Below are 23057 nucleotides of genomic sequence, written 5' to 3'. Positions count from 1 at the left end.
CAGAAAGGTTTAAAAAACCTTCAGATTCTCAAGCCCCAGAAGAGTGTGCAAAGATTTCTGTTTAAGCTGACGTTTAGAAAACCCACGTTTCCTACCAGCTCTGTGACTTAAGTGACTTATTGTCTCCTCTGCCTCAGTTTCTCCTCTGCAGGTGAAAGTGCTGGATTAAATGAATGATGTTCATCATGCCTCTGACAGTCTCATTAAGGGGCATTTCTTCCAAATGGAAAGGGGAGGGCGGGGGCAGGGGTGCTGCAGGCCAAAATGTGGAGGCTGCTCGGACCCCCAGCCCAGGAACAACAAGCCGTTGCATCTCCCAAAACTGATTCACTGATTCTCTGATCTCTAGAGTGCTGTGTTGAGAAGAATCCTAAGGATGTTATGATCTATTATTGGTGGCGTCAGCCACACTTGGAGAGGGAGGGACTACCTGCTTGTGCAACATGTACTTTCTTAAACTAGTATTTTCAAAAACAGAAAATTTTAGTTTGACATCTGGGTGTCTGTCCTTTTCCTGCTAAGCATATACGTATACAATGCATTGCACATTACTAATAGGCCAATACACATGAATGGATTGAATTAACCAGGGACTAAAGAGTATTTGTATAACTGATTAAATTTTCCTATTTTTAAGTGGCTATTCAGTGAGATGTTGATACAGTTTTGACCACCCTCTGCACTGGGTTAAGCAGAGAAATCAAAAAAGGAAGTGACCTAAAATTTGTCTCCCTGATGACCTGGTGCCTGATTGTGTTCCTTACATTATCTAGAACATCAGAAAAGTTTGTCTAAGGCAGCCAGTCAGTGCTACACAAACCAAGGCTGGACTTTAGCAAAACTTAGAGTTTTCCAAGTAAAAGATTTCTATTTGGACTCTGTGGTGTGGGTGTGTGGGGGTAGGGGGAGAAGACATGTCCTGTTTGGTGATAGTCTTAGGAAATTCAGACAATGATCAGCAATCAGAGAAAAGGAACAAGTCACAGAACTGGAAGCAAAGTTTCAGCTGACAGCAGCTCAATGCCAGTGCACAGAAGACAATGGAAAGGAATGATAAGGGAGAGAAAGAGCTGACTCCTGGCTCCTCAGGTCTGGAATCTCCAAGCCTCTTGGAACAGATGTCCAAGGGGGTTAGAAGTAGAAGGCAGGAGAGTGACAGACCCAATTCCTTGTCCCCATTCTGCCTTCCAATTTGGTCAAAAGCCTATTTTGAACAGATATCTGCCAAATTCTTCTGCCTTTTCTTTTTCTACACCTATTTTCATTTTAACTTTTGAAACAACATTTATTTTCCCTATAATTAAGAAGTAACATGTTTCATTGTTTAACATTTGGAAAAGCACCAAAAAGGCAAATAAAAATAATTCTGCCACCCAAAAATAACCATTATGGACGTTCTGAGGTGTTTTCTTTATACATATGTTTATGCATATGTTTGTGCATATAATACTCAAAATATTATCCATGTATGTTTTCCACCAACATTTTTATTATCCCATGACCCCCTCTCTCATTTGGGCAGCTGGACCATGACTCACAAAAAGAGCCAAAAATACTTACACAAGTTTGGGAGATCTGCTTTACTAAGGAATAGAGATACATGTTTTGTTTTTCTTTCTCAGATCCACAAAAACCTATGTATGGTTTCTAGGATCCTTCCACTAAGCCCCTCTTAGGATTCATTTGAGCTGTTGTCAAGTTTCTCTCAACTTTAATTCTCTTCTGCACCCCCAAAACCGGAGAATCTCTTCTAGTTTGAGAGGTAATAGTGGGAACCTTGATGTGATTTATTGCACATTTACTATGCTCCAAATTCCTTCAAGGCCTTGGTCTTTGAAACTCATTTTCTGCACCAAGACCCAAAACATGGCAAGAGTAGAAATGGCTGCATGAGGGATTAGGCAGACAGGACTGAATCAACCTTCTAGAGCTTCCTGTAGGCCAGTGTGGTACAGTCATGACAGAGGGTCACTGAGGAGGATGGGGTGTGAGACTACCGTGCAGTACATTTCAGGAACAGCAGAATGAAATGCTGCTCATGTACCCAAGAGCAAACAGAGGCCACAGTAAAAGAACCAGACCCAAAGAGGTCTTTTGGATGAGAATGAGGGATGATGGAGCAGCAATTTGCATGAACCAATAATCTAGGACCTGATTTAATGAGAAACATCTTAATGGAAGCTATCATGGCTAGATGACACCAAGCACTAGATGTCCATCTGCCCTGATACCTTGGGCCTATATGAGCTCCTGGGAACATGGATGCGGCCCTGAAGGAAAGAATGGTAAAATCTCACATTAACCAAAGGGCCTTATAATAGACATTAAATTGACTTACAGGAAGGAAAAAAAAAAAATGTTGGCACTTTCACATTTGGCATTTATGGACTGAAATTTGTACCCACTCTCTATATTTTGAATGGCTTAACTAGGATTGGTTCACTCAGTGAGTGAAACAGAGAGAGAGTGAGCCAGGAGTTTCCCTAAGCGTATAATTATGGTGTTGGACCCTGGAGACCACACTGGGTGAGAGGAGAAGAGAAGACATAAGAACAATAAGGAAGGCAAAATGGGAGTCTCAGTGAGTCTGAGGTACTGTACTTGAGATAATAGTTGAGTCAAATACTCCAGGAGCATAGGAAGTGGTCTGCGGGGAGTGGAATACTTGCTTGTGATATTTTGGATCTGGTGGTATTATTTGTCAAGACAAGTTCTAGCTGAGGTGGGCTGTAGATAGATTTTAATAAAGTAAAGAGATTGATGAATTGAGGGGTGAAAGTGTAGATGGATCATCCACAGTAATGTTGAAACCAACAAGAATGATGACAGGAATCATACTGGCAAGGTAGCAGCCAGGTTCTCCACAAAGGTAGTTGGTGGTATCGTCTGATGCCTTGTCTTCAAAGGTCCTGTGATTGTAAAGGAGAATGAAGGAGTGATGTTTTGAGTGCTGAAAGGTAACAAACAAGGTTTGGAAGGAGGAGGACACCCATCTGGCCTTCAGGCCATGAAATATTTTGCGTTGAAGGGAAAAGCCACATCCACTTAAGAGGTTGCATTGAGACATGGTGTCCTCAAGTTGTAGCAAGAATATAAAGGGAATATTCAGAGAAGAAATTGGGAATGTAGGAACTTTGAAGACAAATGCTGAGTTCCAGAAGGCAAAATGGAAGTGTTTGGAAGAAGAGCAAAGAGTGAGAGACTAGGTCAGGTTAGGGGACACACAAAACCACCTGGAGAAGAGACTAGTCAAAGATGGAACTGAAGGGAAGAAATGTCAAGTGGTACCTGAGTTAAATCAGGACTTGAGGCATGATAAATCTGGTCCAGGTAGACTCTGAGGTCCAACAGTACAATATAGAATCCAGAGAACCATTTAGCAGCACTATGTGGAACCAAATGTCCACTGTTCACTCCTGCACCTAAATGTGTTACGGCAGCTGGGGGAGAGGGATCCCACCAGGAACACAGGCTGCAAAAAGGCCTGAGCACTTATTATCTCCTGCAGTGTTATGGTAGACAGGGGAAAAATATCTCACAGGGAAGTAAAGATGCTTGTTCCTTGGTTAGTAGTAAGAGCAGCAAAAGAAGAAGAAAGGGATAAAGGTGAGAATGAAGGAAGTAAGGAAGCAAGGAATCTAGGTTGGATAGGGAAGAAACGGAAAACAGAAGATGAATGATATATCATTAGCAAAAGGGATAGCCAAGGCCAGAAGATCTTTATGAATGCCACAACAGGGTTAGAGAGAGAGTGGGAATGAGCCAATGGAAAAAGAGGAGACAGTGGGTTGGGATCAAGGAGAAGGGAATCACTAGCCTTCATGTTTTCAGAGGTAAGATAGTCCTGACTGATAATCAGGCATGCGAAGTGGCCACAGGAGTGGGTAACAGAAATGCAATGGGTGTCAAGGTCACTGAGATCAAGGAGTTCAAGGAACTATGAGGACAGAGAGTTAGATAATTCATCCACCTGGCTTTTGAAGTTGTCCAGGATTATACCGTTCTTCAGAGCCCCAGATCAACCTTTCAATCCAGTGGCAGTAGGCCAAGATAACCATGGCTGGACCATTATCACTCATTGCTCAGCATTTATTTCTAGAAACGCTATCTTCACTTTACCCTCCCAATCCTTTGCATTCAGGCAAAATGGAGTCACACAGGACCACTGGAACTATCAGTGGCACAGTTAGCAATAGCAGTGGTCTAGTTCCTAGCTGGCTCAATCCACTGATGTTTCATCCCATAATCCCATGGGACAAGGAAAAACATAAGGACAAATAAGTGACAGAGAACAACCTTTCCCAGAGCAATGTATACACTGTTCATTTGGTCAAGAACTATTACCGGCTTTAGTATAAAGCACTGAGCCATGCACCATGGAGAATATAATAAGGAGGTATTAAAATAAGAAGTGAGAGTTCCTCCCTCCACACATCTCAAACACTATGATTGAGTGTTTGGCGGTGTTCCTTCCCAGAATCTACCATGCATATATCAACCCATATTCACATAAACAGTTTTACTTTTTCTTTCTTTCTTAAAGAAAAATTGGACCATACTGTATACACATTGGTCTGTGACATGCTTTTTACAATTAATAAAATATAGAGGGCAATATTCTAACATATAGACAGTGTCAGTCTAGGTCCTCTGGTAAGCAAATGCTGAGACAGGAGTGCAGAAGATTTGGGGTGGTTTTTGGGTTTTTTTGGTAGAAACAAAAACATACATTTACTAAATCAGTGGCTGTATAACACATACCTGGGACCATAACAATCTGCTCTAGGAAAAAGACCACGTCCAGCAAAGCAGTTTCCATAAGGGCTACTACTCCATTTATTTATAGTAATCTATAGTCATTCACAAGAAACCATCCAGTTTCCCCATGAATTCAATGGAGATATGATGGAACTACCACCCTTGAGATACGTATAAGGATGGAATTGATCTCCATCATTCCCACCAGGATGCCATATTGCTTTTTATTGTTATCTTAGAGGCAGTTTCAGAGGCTTATACTTGGCCTTCCCCACTGTGACAGCTCTAACCCCAAAGGCCAAGGACCTAATGTGGGATTATTCTAAATGCCAATTGCCAAGCATGTAAATCACAGTTATTCATTCAAGGACCAGGGAAATGACCTCTGTCTCTGCCCAGCATAGGACTGTTTTAATGGGAAATGTTTACTCTGGAGCTCTCAGCTGGGTTGGCTGAGAAATGACCTGTGGGAGACAAAGGGGGAGAACGCAGTATGGGGTCGGGAAAGCTTTCAGACTGTGGTGCATATATGATACCTGTGAAAGGAAAGGGAGCATGGGAAGCAGAATGGAGCAGGGACAGACTCAGACCACATTGAAATTTGACAAAGCCTCAGCCAACAAGGAGAGGTCCTCAGAGCAAAGAATTCCCATTGGCAGAGTTTCACATTGAGGAGAAATAGCTAGCCCCAGATGCTTATCCATCACTGGGGGCTGCTTGGGAAGAGGATCACCTTGGTTCAAATGCCGTGTGGATCCCAAAGGTGCTGCAGTGGGACGCTGTCAGCTAACTGCACTCCTTCCAACTGACAGCAAGGATTTTAGTGCATGCATGTATTAGTTATTTATTCATTTCCCCAAGCTGTTTGTTTTCAAATTATTGTTCTTACAGGTAATACTGCAATGAACAATCTTGTACATATCTTTAGGCTCTCTGTTGGCAAAACTGTAGAATAAGTTTCTAGAAGTGGAATGGCTAAAACATCACGTAACTATTCTTAAAATTTTTATGGATTTCATCAATTGCCTTCCAAAACATTTTTGCCAATTTTACACTCCCACAAATAGTATAGTAGAGGGCTCATTTCCCCAGGACTTGCCAACATGAGATGTTATTAGCCTTTTTTGTTACTTGCCAATCTAATGGTAGAACAATGATGTCTAATTATCTTTTTACTTTTTCCTTTCCTACTCACTCATTAGTTTAGGCATGTTTCTATGTGTTTATGACGCCGTTGGTTTTCTTCCTTATTTTTCATTTCCTTTGCTCACCTTCCCTTATTGCTTTGTTTTTAAAAGCAAACATGAAACACAATTGAGAAATTTCTTGGGGGAAAAAGAATGCTAAACTTGTATTTGAAGCTGAGACAAAAATTCTTCTTGTCTTACCACAAAAAGTCAAGATGTGTTAGCTTTAGGATTCACTTGGTTTTTTCGGATAACATTGGAGCTACAGGTGCAAAAAAAAACCTTTTTGCTTTGGTGTTGCTTTAGTGAGGGGAAGGACTGGGGCCTTGATAAGAATAAAGAGGCCAAGAATGAAAAGAAGGGCTGCTCCAGAGGGAAGCGTTGTGCATGGACAGAGGTGAGATGTAGCTGTAGGCTAACAGGAGAGGGGGCCTTGTGTGAAGAAAGTGGGGAGAGAGTCTCACCATCTAGCTTCATTTCCCAGCAATGGCTTAATAGCCCTTGAGTTCTCACCCTCCCTTCACTCATAATTACAGCCATGACTGTTTCCCTGGTGGTTTCTCATTAATTCAAAGTGTTCTCACACAAACTCATCATTTGTGTTCCCTCCTCAGTCAACTTACCATTTTCTTCTGGCTCTTTTTAACTTCCCTGCTTCTGTTAATGAAATCATCCCCACCCAGTAGCACAGGCTTAGAACATCAGAGAACTTTTTTTTGCCTTCCTTCTTGGCTTTGACAAAGTCTAGAGATCTTACTAACAAAATGGCCCTTTCAATGCTCTCTCCCCATTGCCCCAACACCTTTCCTCTTTGTCTGCCTATGAACCTTTGTTCAACCTTTACAACTCAGACATGTCACCTCCTCCAAGGAAGTCTTTCCTAACTGCTTTTTTCTTTGGATTATTTACATGTCTTTCTTCCATCTTTGAAGACAGGGATTATGCCTTTTTCATCTTTATGTCCCCAGCACCCATCATAGTAGCTTCAACATGGCTTCAACGGTTCCATGTTGCCTGCTCCAAGAATCTAAAAGTCCTCTTACTAGCATCGAAAGCTTTCATGATATAACCCTAATCTTCCATTTGCTCCTCCCATCGGGTACTCCAGGCTAAATTAGTCATTATTTCTCCACTATATCCCTCGCTCCTACTTCTGGATTTTTGCTCAGTCTTAGACATCCTTCCTCACTGTCTACCAATAATTTGCTAAAATCTTGCTCATCATTTTAAGGTCATCGCAAAAGCCAGTTCTCAGAGGAAGCATTCCTGAATCCCCAACATAGTTCTTCCTCCAAATACCCGTGAGCACCATTAACATCACCACCGTTCAGCACTGTAACTATCACCACCCACATGACAAATTGATCAAATCTCTCCTATGAACTGTTTTTACATGCATTTAATTGTAAGCTTTTTGCCCTGAGGATTAAATGAAAGTCTCGTAAATTAAAAAAATAATAATTGACCATTGTTTCCCATCACCAACTATTAGTCTGACGTACTTGAGAGAAGATGTTTTTGCATCCACGAAGGTGTCTCGTCCAGCTCTGGGCACCTAGTATCCTCTAAAAAACAAATAGAGATTTAGGCCTTGCTTTTCCCAATCTCCTCCCCAATATTCCCTTCTCATTCCCAAAAGAAGGCTGCTCCATTTCTTATAATAGTCACTTTCTCAGAGAGACCTTCCTTGCCCACCAAATCTAAGGTAGTTCCAGACGTTTATATCCTTCAGGTGCATTTTCCTCATAGCCCTAGTCTTAATTTAATGCATACGCTTACTGTCCTTTTCTTGTGTAACGCCTGTTTTCCCCACAAGTCTATAATCTCCATGAGGGAAGAGATCATGAGTATTTTGTTCCCTATAGAAACAGCTATTTCTTAAATAATCATTTGTCTGTTACACATTTTGTAAATATTTTCTCCAACTGTGTTGTTCATTTTTTAACTTTAAATATTCTGCAGTCAAATTTGTTCATCTTTCCATCATTGCTTTTGAAGTTCCTGTTATGTATATTTTAAACTCCTTCCGTGGAATATGTCCCTAGAGGTGGAAAAATTGAATAGACATTTCTTTAAGGGTCTTGATGCATTTTGTCAAATTGGACATGCCCAGCCCTCTGACAAAAGTGAGACTTGCATTCTTAAAGCTCTACCAGCAGCCTTATGGTATTAGATTTTGCCAGGCAAGCTGGACAGAATTCATTTAATGCTAGGTAAGCACGCATGAAAATTTCAGGAATCAGTAGCCTCAAGCAGGGATGCTGTGTTTAACATTGTGTACAAGGGGCAAACTTCAGTACCTGCCCCCCTCCCTGACCCATTAGCACTGAATCATTTGATAGTCCTCTCTCACGGTTTACCTTTATTCAAATGAATGCACAGATTTGTCCATACCCATTTCCCTCAAATAATTACCTTTGCTTTACTTCTGTAGCAACTAGATCACCTCCAAGATTGTGGTCATTCTGAGAGTAGAAGTGTCACTCTCTTTCTAGGTCACTCTCTAATCATGGTAACACATAGTGTCTTAGCCAACTGGCTAAACAACTTGACCTGGCTTTTCCAGCCCAGCTATCATAATCATTGCCAATTATAACAGGTCCCATCATAGAGAAATGACATAGAAGAATGTAATGTACTGTGAAAGGAACTTGGTAAATATTATTGAATGAGATGACATGGAGACAAAAAGTTTGGTGACCTCAGTTCACATTCAGCCCTTAGCCATCTCTGTGAACATCAAATGACTTCAACTGATCTTTAATCATCCTCCAACACACAGGGAGTAGTTCTGGGTAAGCCAGGTCAGCACTCAATGGGGCTTTCCTAAATTAGACCTGCCCGTAATGCATCATTTCCATCACCTTTCCTCTGAAAATTAAAGAGTATAATTCTTTATAAGACATATTTTTGCCTATTCCAGATCATACACACACGGTAAGAAAAATAAATGTATGTTTTACTGCTACTTCTGTTCTTAGGATGTAATCCAGGAAAAAGAAGGGCTTTTTACCTTAAATTTACTTGCTTCATGAGAGAGAGTTTTATTTTGTCTTTTGGCTTCTTGAATACATTTTTTGTTTTGTTTTTGCTTCATCGAGTTATGCAAATACACAGCTATGTAAATAATAAAGGATTCAGAGTACAAACAAGTACATCATAGTGGCACGAAAACCTATCTCCAAGGGGACAGCAGGTAGCGCAGTGGTTAAGTTCACACGTTGCACCTTAGCGGCCCAGGGTTCCCAGTTGGGATCCCAGGTGCGGACCTACGCACCGCTTGGCAAGCCATGCTGTGGCACTGTCCCACATATAAAGTAGAGGAAAATGGGCACGGATGTTAGCTCAGGGCCCATCTTGCTCAGCAAAAAGAGGAGGATTGGTGGTGGATGTTAGCTCAGGGCTGATCTTCTTCCAAAAAAACCCCACCTATCTCCAAGTGGAGATGCAATTTGGAACTTTCCTCCATGTTTCCACAACTCTTTAAGCTTGAGCAGCAACAATGCAGGGTATAAATCACAACATGCATCAGACATGGTCCCAACCCTGATCTTTTTCAGAGGAGGGGGCTCAGAGAGGGACAATATAAGAACATAAAGAACTACAATACACTGTAACGTCATAGTGTCAAAAGCCATACTTGGAAGGAGGAGAAGGCAGAGGCAGTCAGGAAACATCTCCCACAGCACAGTTTGTGCCCGACATTTACGGGGAGAACAGAATGTCTTAGGCAAAGCTTTGGATTAAGGACATTTTGTACAAAGGGAACAGAGTGAGCAAATTACTTGAAGGGAGAAAAAGGGGAGTCAAACTGACAAATGGATCCCTTTTAAATTTCATTTTTAATTAACAGAGTTAAACCTAATGGAGAGAATACACATTCACATTACTGGAGAGAAACAAATTGATGGCCTTTTATCACCACAAGAAAAGGTAAATGTATTTTGGGCAGCACCTCAAGTCTCAGCAAAAGGAACTTCTAGTTCCTGACATGTGGTGTTCTCTCCTGGAGAAAATGCTGGAAGAGCTCTTTGGGCGATTTACTCCTTTCGTTGTCCAATGGGAGAGAAACCCATACTTTTGGACGCACTTATTGGTTACTGTAAAAGCCCCGCTCTGAGCAAGGACCAATTACATCCCGGAGCCCCAATTCTTGGAAATAGTTTCTGGCCGGGAATGCGTGACACTGAAACAGCCTGTACTCGTAAACAAGGACGAGTCTGGGCGGGACCCCAGCCCACGCGATCCCGGGCCCTGTCCCAAATGGCTGGTCTTGAGCCCACGTACCTCTAGATGTCCGGTTTGGCTTCCTCCTACCTCCCTACCGTACCTCACAGTCTCGGGCACTGGTGCCAAGCCTCACCGCGGGGCCCGCGGCCGGGGGAGGGGCCCACAGTTCTTTATCTGAGCTGATTGGCGCGGCCCCAAGTTCAGGACGGGACTGTACGTCCCACTGACTCCTCCCCGCCGGAGTTGGCGGGGCGGGGGGGGAGGTGCGGGGAAACAGATAAAGCCGCGGGAGGCGGCCGGTGGTGGCAAGATGCGAATTTGATTCTAGAGCCATTCAGTGCCCCTGCGACTCACTGCCGGGCTCCTCCGCCCCGAAGGCCCCCCGAAGCTCAGCGCAGGGCAGGGTGCTCGAGCCCGCCAGCACATCTGTGCGCTCCGCCTCTCGTCGATCCCAGGTTCTGCTCCCCGCGGCTTTCTCCCCTCAAGTCAGACGCAGCCCCTGCCAGAGACGTGGGCATCGAGATGAAGGCGGCCCGCTTCGTGATGCGTGGCGCCGGCTCGCTGAGCGGCGCCGGCCTGGTCCCCCGCGAGGTCGAGCATTTCTCGCGCTACAGCCCGTCCCCGCTGTCCATGAAGCAGCTGCTGGACTTCGGTGAGCGGGGACGTAGGGCCGGGCGGGGTGAGGGGTTTGGGGCTGGGGAGTTGCCATAACTTTGTGCCCCAGTGCAGGGAGGCCTGGGCTCTTGGCTTAAGACAACTGAGATCCGCTTTCGTGCTGAACCCTGGGGCCTCGAGGCCAGCGCACCTTGCCTTTTCCTGGATCTGCCTTCTTTCTGACAGTTTTTGCCAACAGATCAAGGCCACTTACAGCCTCGCTGATGCTGGATGGTTTGAGCTCACCTTTCCTCCTCTTTCTGTCCAAAGCATGCGGTCAAAATACTTTTTGCCTTCAGTCACCATTTAACAATGAACTAGAAACTTTGTCCCCTCCTTCATGGCATAATACTTCTTGAAGAAAATTCCTAGTGCTATAAGGTAGCCTCAAATTAATTAAGGTTTTATCCCTTAGCCACTCTCCACCCGTCCACAGGGTACATCTCTGCATTCCTAACAAATTTCTTTGTTTCTTTACCATTATAGTTTTCCATATGTTTGCATTACTGCTGAAAATATTTACAAACTTTCTGTAGTAATCTTATAAGGAAAATTTGAAGGATTTAAATGTGATGTAATTTATCACTAGTCTAGAAACATCATGGCTCCCATCCCACTCGCTTATGCCCCCTCCAATTTCAGATCTAGAACTCTGTGAACGATGTTATCTCATTGACATTGTGGTGTTGACTGAATTCTGCACTCTCTTATAAGTACTGAGAGCTGTAGGATATTCTGACTTCTTGGAAGTGAATCCTTTTCAAAAAGAGAAAATAAGAATTCTCATATTGGTCACTTTAAAAGAAAAAAGAAAGAAAAAGACAATGAAGAAGAAAATACTTAGTCCTGAATTATCTATAAGCAGTAATCCAACTGATGATGAAATATAATTTTATAATGTGTGTGCATGTGTTCAGTATTGGATGAGTAATTCTATTCAAATGTCATTTAGACATACTTTTTTTCCAAAAACTAAATAAATGTTATTTATCACAGGTTCCAAAAACGCATGTGAAAGAACTTCTTTTGCATTTTTGCGACAAGAATTGCCTGTGAGGCTAGCCAATATCCTGAAGGAAATTGATATTCTCCCTGATCCATTAGTGAATACATCTTCAGTGCAATTAGTTAAAAGCTGGTAAGTGGTGAAGCGTTCTAAACCAGTCTCTAGTTTCAAGACAGTTATCTGAGTATGAATTCTTATAATATATTAACATAATTGGAAAACAGGTGGTCTGAACAGTAAATGCTTTTGAAAGATGTAAAGAATGTTTTATTAACTTAGAGTAAGTCATCATAAGGGCAGTTATAAGGCTATAAACAGACATTTTTTACTCTGAAAAAGTACATACTTTCACAATACAATTTTTACTTCTAGAGGAAATATGAGAAATAATTGACACTTGCAATTTTAGTTTTGTATTTTAAATAATAAAAGACAGTTTCATATTTCAAAAGGAATCCTACCCTAGAAATCAATACAAATGAGTACTATTTAGAGAGGCCCTAATTTTTGTTACTAACAAGCAAATTAACAGAGCAGGCTGTGGGTTCAAATCCTGCCTCTGCCTTTTCCTAGCTGTGGAATCCTTGGCAAGTGTCTTCAATACTCTATGCCTCAATTCCCCCTTCTCTTATTGAGGGGAATAAAGTATATGCCTCCAAGGGATATTTGAGTGTAAGTGACTGAAGTAAGAGGTAAAAAAGCACTTAGAACGGTACCTGGCACACAGCCAGCACTCAGTTTCAGTTTTATCATCTCATTTAACAAATAAGGGTGCTGAAGCTTAGAGAGGGTAGATGACCCACAAGAGCAGATTTTCAGAGAACAGAGCCAGGATATGCACTGCAGCAGATATGCACCAGAGCCTCACCCTAATCTGCTGACTATACAGCGTTTTGTTCATTGATTCAAGAAATATATGCATTCCACACCCATTAAACAATGACAATCTGAAACACATATTCAATCCATAGTCTTTACTGCTGCTTTCGAGACTTCTACCCACACATGAATGAATGAAGTAGAAAGAAATATGAAATCTTTCTTAAAAATTTCTAAATACTTTTGCTATAAAAAATGAAAACATTTGCCAAATAAAACTGAATATTGCTCTGGAATAGTTAAACATAAATTTTAAGTTAGAAAGTTGAGGGTTAAAGTTGCATCTTTCCTTTTTTTTAGATATATTGTTTTCCAAATGTCTTGGAGGAAATTTGTCATTTTAAACATAATGCTTTATCTTTTCAAATCATTTTAAAAAGGCAGTCTGTTTTCAGCCACTTGGATCTGACTATTTAATTTTCAAACTTAAAGCACACCTATTGCTTTGCAGGTATATCCAGAGCCTGATGGATTTGGTGGAATTCCATGAGAAAAGCCCAGAGGACCAGAAAGCATTGTCAGAGTAAGTTCTGTGAATTAGACTGAGTGTCTAAAACTTTGGCTATTTCCAGACATACTCCTAAGATATTTTTTAGACCTAAATTAAAGGAGCTCCAACCCTGAATAATAAACAACTACCCCCTTACAAATGACAAGTTCTGTCTTGTTGCTTTCTTAAAGGTGATAATGAATTATGGCATTGAAAAATGATGCTGAGTAGGAACAAGGGTAGAGGACTTTTTTTTTAAGGAAATCTATCTTTACTGTAAATTTGGTCCAGTGATTAGATTTGTAGGAGGATTTACTATTACCTCATATTAATGCATTGGAGACTAAACATTTCCTTTCAGAGTAACTGACAGTTTCTATCTGTAAGAATAAGAAATATTTCCTGAATCTGACAAGAAATTTGGAAAGTTTTTTTCACCATGGCATTCTAGAGTCATTTTCAATTTTAATTATTTTTAATTACTATTTTTTTTAAAGAGAAGGCTTATTGAACACCTAGAATGAATACACCAGTCATAAAGCTGGTATTTTAACATGTAAGCTAAAAGGAAAATAAATCTGTTTATGAAATGATCTCTTCTACTATAGTCAAAGAGACTGATGAGAGCCTTAATAAGGCTTCATCCAAACATTTTATCATTTGATTTGTTTAAATGGGTACTTAGAAAAAGCTTTGGCCTTCTTTGAAGTAATCTAAGGAATGTATGTGAATGAAACTTACTTGAACTTTCACTAACTGTAAACATATTTTGTATTAGTTTTGTAGATACTCTCATCAAAGTTCGAAACAGACACCATAATGTAGTTCCTACAATGGCGCAAGGAATCATAGAGTATAAAGATGGCTGTACAGTTGACCCAGTCACCAATCAAAATCTTCAATATTTCTTAGATCGATTTTACATGAACCGTATTTCTACTCGGATGCTGATGAACCAGCACAGTAAGTTAGCTCATCATGGTCGTGTTATCCAAACACGAGTATAGAATATAAGCCATACTCAAACTAGATGTTTCGCTGTTCGGTGGGTCACGTTCTTTCTCAGTGGTAGTTTTAATCATTATTATTGTGATTTCTATAACAGTATTTTTTCTTTTTATTTTTCAACAGTTCTTATATTTAGTGAGTCACAGACAGGAAACCCAACCCACATTGGAAGCATTGATCCAAACTGTGACGTGTCAGCAGTGGTCCGAGGTAATTTTTAGATTTCTGCATTTGCCTTATTGAAAATATACACTATATGATTGATATATCTATAGTTGGGGTGACTTTGTGAATGAATTTGTATTCAGAGTGTTCCATTTATATTTTTATAAATAGTGTCATGAAGGTCCTTTGCTTTTGAGAGTCAGGGGTTTAAGCGTTCATTTATAATATTAAAGAAAAAATCCAAACATCAACGGCTAATGTGCTGTATTCTTATATATTGTATTTGATCTCTGAAGTGTGCATATTTCCATTGCTACAGCTATAACTTAAACACTGTCTTAACTTTTTCTTCAATAAAATATTTTAAAAGCTTTTTTTCATATTCATAAACCTGTACTCTAATGAATATTTTAGATTAAGGGTAGTATACACACTGAAGATCACTTGAAAATTTTACTTGGCATAAATTCATTTCATCATTATTAAAAAAATTTTCTATTCCAGATGCCTTTGAGTGTTCAAAGATGCTTTGTGATCAGTATTATTTAACATCTCCAGAATTAAAGCTCACTCAAGTGAATGGTAAGCTATAAATTAATATGTTTTAATCTATGGAAAATTCAGTGTTCTCACAGTATGATTGCTTCTTGTAAATACAAAGCACCTTTTGTGTTCCTTTTTTCCCTTCTGAACTTGCACACAATTTCTTTTTGAAGCCAAAGTTCTCTTTATCTCAACTGGAAAGTTCCAATTGAGCATGTTTAGTCGCTAATGACGATTCATAAAGAAGAATGGTTTAAACAAATAATTTGGGATTTAGTGGAGCACCTAAGTTCCAATATCTTAAATGAAAGAAAGTTTGCTTACTACAGAATATAGGGGATAGGGAGGCCAGAAGCAGGAGAAACCACTTGGTAGCGGAGCTCTCCGCCTTAAGAGGTCACTCATAAGACCTGGAAAGAAAAATACCTTAAATTATACTGTAAGACGTAAACCAGTCACAGAAGGACAAATATTGTGTGATTCCTCTTCTATGAGGTATCTAAAATAGACTCATAGAAGCATAGACTCGAATGGTGGTTGCCAGAGCCTAGGGGGAGGGGAAAATGAGGAGTTGCTATTCAATGAGTGTAAAATTTCAGTTATTCACGGTGAATAAGTTCTAGAGATCTGCTGTACAACATCATGCCTATAGTTAACAATACTATATTGTACACTTAAGTATTTAAGAGGATAGATTTCATGTTAAATGTTCTTACCAAAAGTTTTTAAAAATTATACTGTCAGTGTATACCACTGTTCTGAAAGCAGAGCGTACTTCAATAGCTTCAACTCTAGGGTGTATGAAAAGATGAAGTCTTCCCACATGGACTGAAGTGATTATATGATGAATGCAAGGCACTATTTTTATCTTCTCCCACAGTTGCGTCTCAAAGCAAGACAGTGTACTTCAATTGGAATAACATTCTCCTTTCAATTCAAAGTAAACATCTATTCCAAGTAATAGTTATTCAGGAATAATGTTTGTTGGTGATGAAAGTTAAAATTAAGTTGCTCAAGTTGAGAGTAGCCTAACTCATGGATTGGGAAGATGCAAATATAATTAATTGTTAAACTAAAATAGAAGTACAAATAAAGATTGAAAAACATCTCTAAGCAATAACAGCGTGGTTGCATAATACTTGTAGATAGACTGCTTGAACTCTGATAAAATAAAGAGGGAATTGTGCCAGACCTTGTGTTCTCTGATTCAAACTTGGCCAATGCCTGGGACACCAAAGAATAATACTTTTATTTTTCTTTTCAAACAGTATTATGAGGTTTTTGTTTCTGTTTTCTTTAGCTGTTTGGTGAAATTTAAGCATGTTTAGCCTATAATGTTTGGGTCATAGAAATCAAGAATAATTAGATGTATTTTCCCCATACATTAAAAATATGAAAGTTATAGCTAGCATTAATTTTGATGTTACACTATAAACACTATATTTATTTTTTCTTCCTTCTTAAAATGCATATAATTTTAACTCTGAAGTTGTCCAGTACAAAAGTTTTGGAAATAGAAACAAATAACCCATCTAATCTAATTTAGAGCACTCTTGTTGTCCACTTCATTTGAGTTTGTACATTTGTAGAGAAATGCAAAAATTAATCACAGAGCACTAGGTAGCAATGGTAGTAGCATTTTGAAAATCAGCCAGTTGCGTTCACTCTTTAAGAGGTAGATTCTAGGGTAGAATTTTGGAGCGAGGAGGATGAGGGGTATTCCAGTACTGTTTAAGTCAAAAATGTTAATCAAATAGATATGGAAGTTTATTTTAATGATATGTTTGTTTACCAATTCTAAATGGGTTTAATTTTTTCTAGGGAAATTTCCAGGCCAACCAATTCACATTGTGTACGTCCCCTCTCACCTTCATCATATGCTCTTTGAACTATTCAAGGTATGACACTTCAAAATAGTTGCAATTTAGTTTTTTTAAAAAATGTTCCTTGGTTACTTTTATTTTCCTTCATTATTTCCCACTGAACAGGAGCCTTACTATCTTCTCCCAAGCACACTTCTGTGCTTCTAACAGAAAGAAGCTACAGTTAATGTTTGAAAGGGTACATGCAGTTCTTTGTAGCATCAACACAAATTTGAGAATGCACAATACGATTCATGATGTCTCAGTGTTCCCTGTTCCCATTATTTTTCAAGTGTGCAACAAAGCACTAGTCATTCATGCATTCGTTAAGGAAGGTCATGGGACGGATACTTCAGGCAATGAGGCGTTGTTACCTCCACCCCCACAGGCAGATCTGACTCCAAATCCAGAGGTTCAAGTCCAGAATTACTGTAGGTGGCAGGGCCCTAACCTGAGTCTATAATATACTTGGAGGACGGTAGGTAGGTTCCTTCAATGATCTGCTTTAATGTGCATATGAATCAGCTGGGGGTTTTGTTAAAATGCAAATTCTGATTCAGTAGTTCAGGAGTAGGGCTTGAGATTTTGAATTTCTAATAAGCCAAAAGGTGATGCTGCTGGACCACAGGCCACACTTTTCTGTAGCAAGACTGTAGGGCAGTGCTTCTCAAACTTCAGTGTGCATTAGAATCACCTGGAAGGCATGTTAAAATGCAGATTCTTAGGCTCTGCCCCAGAGACTTTGATACTCTAGGTCTGAGAATTTGCATTTCTAACAAGCTCTTAGAGGATGTGGATGTTACTGATCTGGGGTACATGGGTGCTAAGAATGAAATCCTGTCCTGGACTCTGAGACCAAACTAAAACTCTGCACTTACACCAAAAGATAGAAAAACACCTGAAACTTTATGATGCTTCCCAAGAGTCTCCTGGACTGGAGAGGAGAAGTGTAAAAAAAGTGAAATCTACCTCTAATTCTGATAAAACTTTCTCAAAACTTACTGTTTCCTAACATATTCTAATGGTAGTGCAAAGAGGTATTGATTGTACCAAAAACATCTGATCTGTTTTATTTCGCTTCAGCTAATGATTAGTACTTAATATTATACAGAAACCAGAAAGCAGATAACCTACCAGAAGAAGGTTAGAGAGGAAAATGGGTCAAATAAACCAAAACTTTGTATGAGATTCATCAAGTTGTCTGAAAACGTGTTTGAATTTTCTTCTCTGTTAAAGAACAAACGATACTTTTTTGTGGATTTGATTTATTTTTTAATTGAATGGTCCAACTCATGGAGTTATTTTGCCATCATTGGTAAAAGCTAAGATGATAATAAAATGCAAATTGAAATTTAATTTAGAATTATTTGCTATCCTTTTAAATAGTAACAGCCTTTTCCCGCAAATTTTATAAAAGCCAATAAATTGGTTCAATGATTCACTGTTCATTTGTTATGTAATAGTCTTTAGTGCTTGGATGTAAAATGTAATAGAAGGACAGAAAAGAGAGAGCCAGGAAATGGACTATAACAACCAATTTCTACATTTAAATTAAGCTTACAAATAAGAACTTGACAGCCAGCAGAATTGTTTTCCCATTAGACATTACTCCCAGGAGCTATATTACATGGTAAATGAATATTTTTCATTATACATCCTGGATGACGCATTCATAAATGGCTATTTGCAGAGCTGTTTTACTACGAACTTGAAAAAATAGGAACGTTGAATTACCCTCCGTGCTGCTTTGATTTTAAACATAAAAAACAGTTATTTATTGTCCCTCCGTCTTCCGCCATCGAATTCCTATGGTTTTGTTTTCTTTAGAATGCAATGAGGGCAACAGTTGAACACCAGGAAAATTGGCCTTCCCTGACACCAATTGAGGTGATTGTTGTCTTGGGAAATGAAGATCTTACAATTAAGGTAACCATTCTCTGTTTTTCTTTCGAGTCTTTCTGGAGAGAATTAAAAAAGAGTCAGTAATAGTAAAGCTCTCTGCTTGGAGCAGAAGATCAAAGTCATGTATACCAGGTGACTTTTAAATGAAGGAAAGACATTTTTATGTAGACAAATGCACATCGTTTTTAATATGTAGCTCTAATGACTTGTTTTTTTGTTTAAGATTTCAGACAGAGGAGGTGGTGTTCCCCTGAGGATCATTGACCGCCTCTTTAGTTACACGTACTCCACGGCACCAACGCCTGTGATGGATAATTCCCGGAATGCTCCTTTGGTAAGACCAATTATATAGCTAAATTCATCCCAGCCACCTAGTTCTAAATGTAGAGGAAAGATTACAAGAAAGTATTTAGGCAAGTTAATCAATTTAGTTAAATTGGGCATGGAGGCTGTGAGAAAGAATGATAAAGCAAGCTAAAAATGGTGAAACAATTCTACAGAGTCTCTGAATGGAAGCAGAAAATATTTATCTAGGTTCTAGGACATCAGTATCAGGGAAAATAATAACTCCTTCCTATATTTTGTATTCCAACAATCGTGTCCACCTCTTTACCAATAACTGGTCTTTCCCCTCTAGGCTGGTTTTGGTTATGGCTTGCCAATTTCTCGTCTCTATGCCAAGTACTTTCAAGGAGATCTGAATCTCTACTCTTTGTCGGGATATGGAACAGACGCTATCATCTACTTAAAGGTAACCTTTAAATTCAATAGAAAAAACCCTATTTCTGGAAAGATTGCTTCTCTTACAGCCCTGAGTTCTATGGTCCACAGCGAATACCCCAAACTGAGTTAATGCAAATAATGAACACAAGTCAGTCTGTTTTCTGATGGTGTGCGTAGATATACGATTTAATATTTAATATGGTAACTTACCAGAAAGGAAGTGGTGCGAGGCTACCTGCCTCCAGTGGCAAAACTGTTTCTCAAGAAGCATATTAGTTTCTGAGTCAGGAGAAGCTCCAGTGAATTTTTTATTTTTTATTTTTTTTTATTTTTTTTTTTAAGATTGTATTTTTTCCTTTTTCTCCTCAAAGCCCCCCTGGTACATAGTTGTATATTCTTCGTTGTGGGTCCTTCTAGTTGTGGTATGTGGGACGCTGCCCCAGCGTGGCTTGATGAGCAGTGTCATGTCCACGCCCAGGATTCGAACCAACGAAACACTGGGCCGCCTGCAGCAGAGCGCGCGAACTTAACCACTCGGCCACGGGGCCAGCCCTCCAGTGAATTTTTTAAGGCAACTCCTTTTGGCATCTGTGAGAATAGCTGTACTTTTGTTTTATTTAAACTTGTGGGGAATATATGCTAATAATATTCTAGCCTAGAAAAATAACTGCTATCAAGATACTCAAGACCTTAAGCTGACCTTTTTAGAAATCCGGGGAAAGGAAACCCATTTAGAATTTCCTGTTTCAACTTTAAAATTTGGTGCATGTTTTATCTTTTTTTTTATTTCTGGTACAGCCTCAGTTTATTTGTTAAGGTCACTGTCCTGATTCTGTTATTCATTTGTCAACTATTTTGACTGAAAATATATTTACAGATATTAGGAACTAGAACATTAAGCTTCTAGACTCCCATTTTGTGCAAAGGAATTTGCCAAATGGCCTTTGACCATCTGAAATAGTTAATGTATTCGATTCTTAAATAAGCAAAAGTCTTCAAAGTATTGAGAAATATTGATAGATTATAGATTTATAATATCAGATTTTAATACATTAATAGTATCAGATTAGGATTCTCTCTTTAGCAAAGATACAAAGAACAGCTCTGCTATTCAACTCCATCGTATCAGCAATATCCAAACAAGGGACATGTGCAAATGTTGAATGCAAATTCTGTCCCCTAATTTAGAATCCTGTGTGTACTATTTCAACCCCTATAGGGTGGAGATAATATTTATTTTTTAGTTTTCTTTTACACAATGCCTAGCATGTTTTGGGCTCTGATGTGCTCTTATTACTAAATCAATTAAAAGAATATATTTGAATGTTTGAATGCTTAACCTCTGAGTTTATTTTGAGTAATCACTTCAAGTACAAATTATGCCATGAATAATTTCTTTGGTTTGATTTTTTTTCTCTTCCTCTTCTTTCAGGCTTTGTCTTCTGAGTCTGTGGAAAAACTCCCAGTCTTTAACAAATCAGCCTTCAAACATTATCAGATGAGTAGTGAGGCTGACGACTGGTGTGTCCCAAGCAAGGAACCAAGGAACCTGGCGAAGGAAAAAGTGGCCATGTAAAGAGGGGCACACTGGACACTTTAAGGGATCAAAGTGGGTCCATGCCAGTGCTGCTTCCTGAATGTTTGCGTGTGTACTTTTGTCTCCTCAAAAACAAACAGCAGCAAAATCTCCTTGATCAGTACATTGATGAGAAGAGGAACAGCTCGTTTCTATGACCCAGGAGAGCATATTGCGGGATTTACAGATGGCTGCCTCTTTATTCTTTAACTTAGAATAACTCAAGTTTATATCAAATCCTGAAGAAGAAATAAGCCTGTTTTCCATTTGTTTATCAAAAAGAATGAGAAAAGGAGTGAAATGAAGATGTACAGTAGCAGTTTCAATAGACTGATATTTTAGGCCTCTGGTTGGTATCATAAGATACTGATATTTATTGAATATCAAGTGTCAGTATAGCTGTATTTTCCGACAGTCAAAGGATGGGGACTTGGTTTGCACTATATGGTTAGAAATGTACATCCTGTATATATCTGTGCACTTTAGGGAGGAAAAGCTGGTGATTAAAGGAACATTCCGTTTGAATGAGGAGGAAGGAGTCAAAACGTTTTATTCGAAGTTGCAGCCAAGGCATTGGGCCTATGTAAAAACTCAGAAGAAAGCCTCTTCTGATAAATAAAGTGCCTTTATTATGCTGCTTTTCCTGTTCACACTTCACATGATACGTGAACACTGATTGCCAGGTTGCCTAGTCTTGGTGAATTTTAAAATATGCACTGAATTCAGAAAGTTGTGGTTGTAGGGAGAGAGGAATTGCCAAAATGATAGAAAAAATATCTCTCACCTTGTTTTGTCTATAAATTGGAAAAACCAATGTTAGGAAAAGAAATCATGCATTTAAAACCTAACTCAGTAGAAAGGACCTTTCTCTACCTTGCAGTGGTGGTAATCTAAAGGCATCCATTTTCTAGGCTTAAAAAGATGTGTTTTTATATATTTAATTATATTTGCTACACTCCAGCATTAACATGTCTGTAAAGAAAATTCCTAATTATCAAATGGCTCAAGAACATTAGAATTTAAATACTTCTTGGAGTATTTTTGAAAAACAGCCTGGGAGCAAGAGGTTTCATGCCAGGATGCTTTCATTTGTGAATCATTGAGATTGAGAGCTGATGAATGAAAGCTGTAATGTCTATGCAACTTTTGGGAAGTTGAGGAATAATATGCAGGTTGACAGGCCAGTCCAGCACATTACTCTTAGAGAAGGAATGGGAAAACAAAAGAAGGAAAGCGGAAGGAATGAAAGAAGAAGGAAGAAGAGAGGGAGAGAAGCAGAAGGCAGGCATCTTGCTATATTCCCCACAAATTACTTCAAGAAACGATCCATATTTTCATGGATAAATTATTGGCAAGAGGATGAATTGGTGTCTTTCAAAACAGTATGTCTTCTTTGAATGACTCTCTCACTCTTGCAAGATAATAGGCTTTTGTGAGATAATGAACTCATCTATTTCAAATTAATAATTAGACGGGAGTACAGAAAAAATTAGAATTGTCTGCATTGTAGGATAATCAGTCCTGTCTATATGTTGAATTTAACGTTTGTGTTTAATTTTATCACGGCCTGGTGTTGTGATGCTTCTGGTAGTGGCCCTAGAAGCCTCATATTGCTTGTTGTGGATTTCAGAAGTCCTAGACAGTGACTTTTCTTGATGGTGGGACTCTGGCTCATCCATTAATTGATTACACAAAACTATTTGCAATAGGTTATTTGACTTTTCAGTTTTTACTCAAATTTAAACTTTTTTGCGTGTAAATACTTGTATTTACCAAAGATTTAAAGCAGTTGATTAATTAATTAACCCAAACACTGTGAACTATCTTTAAAACACTAGAGAAAAAGAAAAGTTGGTATCTCAATAACATCAGCTGTGTAAATGGAGTTCTGTAAAATAGAAACCGTCTACATTGGTATTTGCAAAATCTGTGAAGAGCTTTAGGATTCTAGTGGATAGATACTGAATGTTCAGGCACATTTAAATTATTAATGTATAAATTGTGTTTTTATCTCCAAGCTATGTACAAAGAAATGTGATAATTTTTATAATAAATATTTTTTATTATAATGGTA

General features: G+C 39.0%; 1 protein-coding gene and 1 long non-coding RNA gene across 2 annotated transcripts in view; one reads left to right on the top strand and one right to left on the bottom strand.

Annotated features, from left to right (window-relative positions):
* Positions 1-10372, bottom strand: part of LOC123284484 (uncharacterized) — a 17289-nt gene extending 6917 nt beyond the window's left edge. Inside the window, exons 1-2 of the long non-coding RNA XR_006525473.2 lie at positions 10233-10372; positions 7448-7510 (exon numbers count right to left, since the gene is read on the bottom strand). This is a non-coding gene — a long non-coding RNA (uncharacterized lncRNA). The remainder of the gene's footprint in view (positions 1-7447; positions 7511-10232) is intronic.
* PDK4 (pyruvate dehydrogenase kinase 4) lies at positions 9783-23057 on the top strand. Its single transcript, XM_014853326.3, has 11 exons — positions 9783-10827; positions 11826-11967; positions 13166-13237; positions 13983-14167; positions 14336-14422; positions 14882-14959; positions 16742-16818; positions 18610-18708; positions 18908-19018; positions 19322-19435; positions 20840-23057. Exons 1-11 carry the CDS (start codon positions 10698-10700, stop codon positions 20981-20983), a joined length of 1239 nt encoding a protein of 412 aa, XP_014708812.1. The 5' UTR covers positions 9783-10697; the 3' UTR covers positions 20984-23057.

Source organism: Equus asinus, chromosome 1, assembly GCF_041296235.1.
Source record: "Equus asinus isolate D_3611 breed Donkey chromosome 1, EquAss-T2T_v2, whole genome shotgun sequence".
NCBI classification, from domain to species: domain Eukaryota; kingdom Metazoa; phylum Chordata; class Mammalia; order Perissodactyla; family Equidae; genus Equus; species Equus asinus.
Note: the sequence above shows the minus strand (reverse complement) of the source record. Positions and strands in the feature narration are given on the sequence as shown.

What these genes read in the sequence shown, in the direction of transcription:
- PDK4 (XM_014853326.3), top strand. Translation starts at nt 10,698, where the DNA reads ATGAAGGCGGCCCGCTTCGTGATGCGTGGCGCCGGCTCGCTGAGCGGC. An exon ending in GTGCAATTAGTTAAAAGCTG is followed by an intron (nt 11,968 to 13,165) that starts GTAAGTGGTGAA and finishes ATTGCTTTGCAG; the next exon opens with GTATATCCAGAGCCTGATGG. An exon ending in ATGAAGATCTTACAATTAAG is followed by an intron (nt 18,709 to 18,907) that starts GTAACCATTCTC and finishes TTTTTGTTTAAG; the next exon opens with ATTTCAGACAGAGGAGGTGG.